Raw genomic sequence first — 6,346 nt, 5'->3', positions numbered from 1 at the left:
GGGTTGATCTAACCGTCGGGAGTATGTATATATAAAAAAAAATCCGAACTGTTTAATAATATATTTTTGATTCCATAGTTCATCCATGGGGTTTCCACAGAATCGGAACTGCAGTGGTCAATTACGTTAAGTACTGTTTGATTTATTTCGCATACATTTGTCGAACCAACATTGAAAACCTTATCTCTGTTTGCGTGTAGGAGAGGATCGGTTCGTCATCCAGCGCCAATGCAGAAGAAGAAGAAAGGGTTGAATTGTACTATGTATAAAAAAATAAAAAGTTTAATTGATTCCATACGACAGCTGTCCGGAATCATGGGGTGGTGAATAAATACGGTTTTAGCGATTTAAGAGTATGAATGTTTCCTGTGCACAGGGTGTGTGGCATGTTGCTTATTGGTGGTATCTTTGTAGAAGTGTATTGTAGTTTGTCGTAGTTTTTTGTGTGGTATTGTTGTTGTGTTGTATTATTATTGCGTAGTATTGGTGGAATACGCTTTTGGTGGTATACGCTTATCGTTTATTGGTGGTATACGCTTTATGAGAACGCTTATTGCTTGTACGCTTTATTAGAACGCTTATTGCTTATGCGCTTTATTAGAACGCTTATTGCTTATGCGCTTTCCTTGTCTGTGTGCAAATGCTATTTTATTTATTTGAAATGTTCGAGGTACTCTCGGATCGGAGCAAAGAAGAGGGTCGTCCCACTGCCATCCGGTCCTCGCCGAGGAAGAAGAAGGTGCCTATCTTCGTTCATGGTATCGTTGTCGGGAGTATGTACACACAAAAAAACGAACTTCGTAATGAGATATTCTCTGATCACAGCTGTTCGTCCATGGGACGATCGCGGACGACCGGAAGTGCAATGCGGACGACGGAAGAGCAACGCAGACGAGGGAAGAGCAACGCAGACGAGGGAAGAGCAACGCAGACGAGGGAAGAGCAACGCAGACGAATCTGAAGGATGCGCACCGCAGACGAACCCGAAGGACGAGCATCGCCAGACGAACCTGAAGGACGAGCAACGCTGACGAACCCGAAGGACGAGCAACGCAGACGAACCAGAAGGACGAGCAACGCAGACGAATCTGAAGGACGAGCAACGCCAGACGAATCTGAGGGACGAGCAACGCAGACGAACCCGAAGGACGAGCAACGCAGACGAACCCGAAGGACGAGCAACGCAGACGAACCCGAAGGACGAGCAACGCAGACGAACCCGAAGGACGAGCAACGCAGACGAACCCGAAGGACGAGCAACGCAGACGAACCCGAAGGACGAGCAACGCAGACGAACCCGAAGGACGAGCAACGCAGACGAACCCGAAGGACGAGCAACGCAGACGAACCCGAAGGACGAGCAACGCAGACGAACCCGAAGGACGAGCACCGCAGACGAACCAGAAGGACGAGCACCGCCGACGATTGGAAATGCAACGCGGAGGAACTCCAAGGATCGAGGACGGTAAGTAATGGAAGTTTATTGCACATATATTAGCGAGTATAGCATGGTAATGTGTGTTTCCATGTAGGAGCGGATCTGGTCGCAGATGACAACTCTCGGAGACGTGTGAATGGTATGGTATCGTAACTGATGTATATAAAGGAAGGAGTGTTTGCTGATATATTTTTGTACCGCAGCTGCTGATCCGTGGGACGAAAGTGTAACGTGGACGACGGAAGTGCAACGCCTGGGACGCCACGCCGAGTCTTGCCAGGAAGGAGTTACGGTAATTGAATTAACCTGTTTTAAATGTGCGGTTAGTAAACATATGTTTTTACGAGGAGCATTATCGCGGTGTCGTACCTCTTCGGTTTGGATCAGCTGTTATAAAGAACGACGTTGATATTTTTGGGATTAGACTGTTATCTGTTTGATTGGTATTGAGGACTTTGTTGTTACCGAGTTAAGTTTTCTATGTGCCACTGTTAATCTGAATATCGCGCCGTTGTACTTGTTGGAGATAATTCATTCAATCGTTAATAACATCTCCTAATTCTTCTTACCGAGTTCCCACACCAACGACTTCGTTATTACCGAGTTAGGTATTGGGTTAGTTTTTTTTTTTATAAACATATCAGCGAGTTTGTTCTTGTATTGTTCCATTAGACATTGGTGAAATGAGAGTCGGGCGCGTTGTTATAAAAAAAAAAGTAACCCAATTCCGAACTCGCGATTAAAAAACCGTCGGGGATATGAATGCCTACGTTTGAATAGTTTGAACATATTGCGTTACTCTTTAATAATATATTTTTGATTGCAGTTGTTGGTCCATCGTGGTTGGACGTTTAGGACAACGACCAAGGACGAAATTACAACGGTCAATGACGTTAAGTAATCTTTGATTCATTCTACACATATTTATTGGTGCACAATCCTTATCTCTGTTTGCATCTAGGATCTCTACAGTTCGTCATCCATGCCGGTCCTCTCTGAGATGAAGAAGAAGAAGAAGGGGTTAATCCGACCGTCGGTAGTATGTATGTATAAAAAAAGTGTAATCCAATTCCGAACATTGTAATGAGATACGTTTCATTCTGTACCATAGATGGTGATCCATCGGTGGTCTAGGACGACATGGTCTCGCCCTGCTAGGAATGAGGAGCAATTACGTTAAGTACTGTTTGATTTATTTCGCATACATTTGTCGAACCAACATTGAAAACGTTATCTCTGTTTGCGTGTAGGAGAGGATCGGTTCGTCATCCAGCGCCAATGCAGAAAAAGAAGAAAGGGTTGAATTGTACTATGTATTAAAAAATAAAAAGTTTAATTGATTCCATACGACAGCTGTTAGGAATCATGGGGTGGTGAATAAATACGGATTTAGCGATTTAAGTGTCTGAATGTTTCCTGTGCACAGGGTGTGGCATGTTGCTTATTGGTGGTATCTTTGTAGAAGTGTATTGTAGTTTGTCGTAGTTTTTTGTGTGGTATTGTTGTTGTGTTTTTGTGGTAGTTTGTGTTGTGTGGTATTATTGTTGTTTGGTATTATTATTGCGTAGTATTGGTGGAATACGCTTTTGGTGGTATACGCTTATCGTTTATTGGTGGTATACGCTTTATTAGAACGCTTATTGCTTGTACGCTTTATTAGAACGCTTATTGCTTGTGTGTGTGCAAGTGCTATTTTATTTATTTGAAATGTTCGAGGTACTCTCGGATCGGAGCAAAGAAGAACAGGGTCGTCCCACTGTCATCCGGTCCTCGCCGAGGAAGAAGAAGGTGCCTATCTTCGTTCATGGTATCGTTGTCGGGAGTATGTACACACAAAAAAACGAACTTCGTAAGATTAGTTAGATAGAAGGAAAATAATACGGAAAATTACTCTATCTAGAGACATAGCGATATGAAAGTCGGGAATATTTTTATAAAAAAAAAACCTAACCTAATGCCAGACTCGGAGATATTAAGTCGTTGAAATGCAAATAACAATAAGATATACTAGTAATAACTTGCCCGCCTAGCAGGACAGGTCCGTCAACGAACCAGAAGAACGAGCAACGCTGGACGAACCAGAAGGACGAGCAACGCAGACGAATCGGAAGGACGAGCAACGCAGACGAACCCGAAGGACGAGCAACGCAGACGAACCCGAAGGACGAGCAACGCAGACGAACCCGAAGGATGAGCAACGCAGACGAACCCGAAGGATGAGCAACGCAGACGAACCCGAAGGACGAGCAACGCAGACGAACCCGAAGGACGAGCAACGCTGACGAACCAGAAGGACGAGCAACGCAGACGAACCAGAAGGACGAGCACCGCCGACGATTGGAAATGCAACGCGGAGGAACTCCAAGGATCGAGGACGGTAAGTAATGGAAGTTTATTGCACATATATTAGCGAGTATAGCATGGTAATGTGTGTTTCCATGTAGGAGCGGATCTGGTCGCAGATGAAAACTCTCGGAGACGTGTGAATGGTATGGTATCGTAACTGATGTATATAAAGGAAGAAATGTTTGCTGATATATTTTTGTACCGCAGCTGCTGATCCGTGGGACGAAAGTGCATCGCCAGGGACGCCACGCCGAGTCTTGTCAGGAAGGAGTTACGGTAATTGAATTAACATGTTTTAAATCTGCGGTTAGTAAACATATGTTTTTACGAGGAGCATTATCGCGGTTGTCGTTCCTCTTCGGTTTGGATCAGCTGTTATGAAGAACGACGTTGATATTTTTTGGATTAGACTGTTATCTCTTTGATTGGTACGGAGGACTTTGTTATTACCGAGTTAAGTTTTCTACGTGCCACTGTTAATCTGAATATCGCGCTGTTGTACTTCTTGCAGATAATTCATTCAATCGTTAATAACATTTCCTAAGTCTTCTTACCGAGTTCCTACACCAACTACTTCGTTATGACCGAGTTAGGTATTGTTTTTTTTTTTTTAAACATATCAGCGAGTTTGTTCTTGTATTGTTCCATTAGACTTCGATGAAATGAGAGTGGGGAGTATTTTTATAAAAAAAAGAACTAACCCAATTCTCAACTCGCAAATAAGAAACCGTCGGGGATATGAATGCCTACGTTTGAATAGTTTGAACATATTGCGTTACTCTTTAATAATATATTTTTGATTGCAGTTGTTGGTCCATCGGGGTTGGACGTTTAGGAAAACGACCAAGGACGAAATTACAACGGTCAATGACGTTAAGTAATCTTTGATTCATTCTACACATATTTATTGGTGCACAATCCTTATCTCTGTTTGCATCTAGGATCTCTACAGTTCGTCATCCATGCCGGTCCTCTCTGAGATGAAGAAGAAGAAGAAGGGGTTAATCCGACCGTCGGTAGTATGTATATTATATATATAAAAAATCCGAACTTTTTAACGAGATACGTTTCATTCTGTACCATAGATGGTGATCCATCGGTGGTCTAGGACGACATGGTCTCGCCCTGCTAGGAATGAGGAGCAATTACGTTAAGTACTGTTTGATTTATTTCGCATACATTTGTCGAACCAACATTGAAAACCTTATCTCTGTTTACGTGTAGGAGAGGATCGGTTCGTCATCCAGCGCCAATGCAGAAGAAGAAGAAAGGGTTGAATTGTACTATGTATTAAAAAATAAAAAGTTTAATTGATTCCATACGACAGCTGTCCGGAATCATGGGGTGGTGAAATAAATACGGTTTCAGTGATTTAAGAGTATGAATGTTTCCTGTGCACAGGGTGTGTGGCATGTTGCTTATTGGTGGTACCTTTGTAGTAGTTTGTCGTAGTTTGTGGTAGTTTGTGTTGTGTGGTATTATTGTTGTTTGGTATTATTATTGCGTAGTATTGGTGGAATACGCTTTTGGTGGTATACGCTTATCGTTTATTGGTGGTATACGCTTTATGAGAACGCTTATTGCTTGTACGCTTTATTAGAACGCTTATTGCTTATGCGCTTTATTAGAACGCTTATTGCTTATGCGCTTTCCTTGTCTGTGTGCAAATGCTATTTTATTTATTTGAAATGTTCGAGGTACTCTCGGATCGGAGCAAAGAAGAGGGTCGTCCCACTGCCATCCGGTCCTCGCCGAGGAAGAAGAAGGTGCCTATCTTCGTTCATGGTATCGTTGTCGGGAGTATGTACACACAAAAAAACGAACTTCGTAATGAGATATTCTCTGACCACAGCTGTTCGTCCATGGGACGATCGCGGACGACCGGAAGTGCAACGCAGACGAGGGAAGAGCAACGCGGAAGACGGAAGAGCAACGCAGACGAGGGAAGAGCAACGCAGACGACGGAAGGGCACCGCAGACGAACCAGAAGGACGAGCACCGCCAGACGAATCTGAAGGATGCGCAACGCTGACGAACCAGAAGGACGAGCACCGCCAGACGAATCTGAGGGATGCGCACCGCAGACGAATCTGAAGGATGCGCACCGCCAGACGAACCCGAAGGACGAGCCCCGCCAGTCGAATCTGAAGGATGAGCACCGCAGACGACCGGAAATGCACCGCCAGGGACGCCACGCCGAGCCTTGCCAGGAAGGAGTTACGGTAATTGAATTATTCTGTTTCGAACGTGCGGTACATGTTTTAACGAGGAGCATTATCGCGGTTGTCGTGCCTATTCGGTTTGTTGCTTGGATTTAATGAGCGGATATTTCCTTCACGAGTATGGATTAGATTGTTATTCCTTTTTTTTGTTATTACCGTGTTAAGTTTTCTCTCTGCCAGTGTTAATCTGAATATCGCGTTGTTACATTTCTCGGAGATAATTCATATCGTTAATAATTTCTTGTTAATAATAATTCTTACCGAATTCTTACACCAACGACTTCGTTATGACCGAGTTAGGTATTGGGTTAGATTTTTTTTTTTTATAAACATATCAGCG

At 43.6% G+C, this 6,346-nt stretch overlaps 1 protein-coding gene across 1 annotated transcript; it reads left to right on the top strand.

Annotated features, from left to right (window-relative positions):
• Positions 1-586: 586 nt before the first annotated feature.
• On the top strand, positions 587-1,031 carry LOC108578226. Its single transcript, XM_017941511.1, has 2 exons — positions 587-758; positions 826-1,031. Exons 1-2 carry the CDS (start codon positions 641-643, stop codon positions 1,029-1,031), a joined length of 324 nt encoding a protein of 107 aa, XP_017797000.1. The 5' UTR covers positions 587-640.
• The last annotated feature ends 5,315 nt before the right edge of the window (positions 1,032-6,346 follow it).

The sequence above is a fragment of the Habropoda laboriosa genome, unplaced genomic scaffold (assembly GCF_001263275.1).
Source record: "Habropoda laboriosa isolate 0110345459 unplaced genomic scaffold, ASM126327v1 scaffold3055, whole genome shotgun sequence".
Classification (NCBI taxonomy): domain Eukaryota; kingdom Metazoa; phylum Arthropoda; class Insecta; order Hymenoptera; family Apidae; genus Habropoda; species Habropoda laboriosa.
This window is presented reverse-complemented; position numbering and strand designations above follow the sequence as displayed.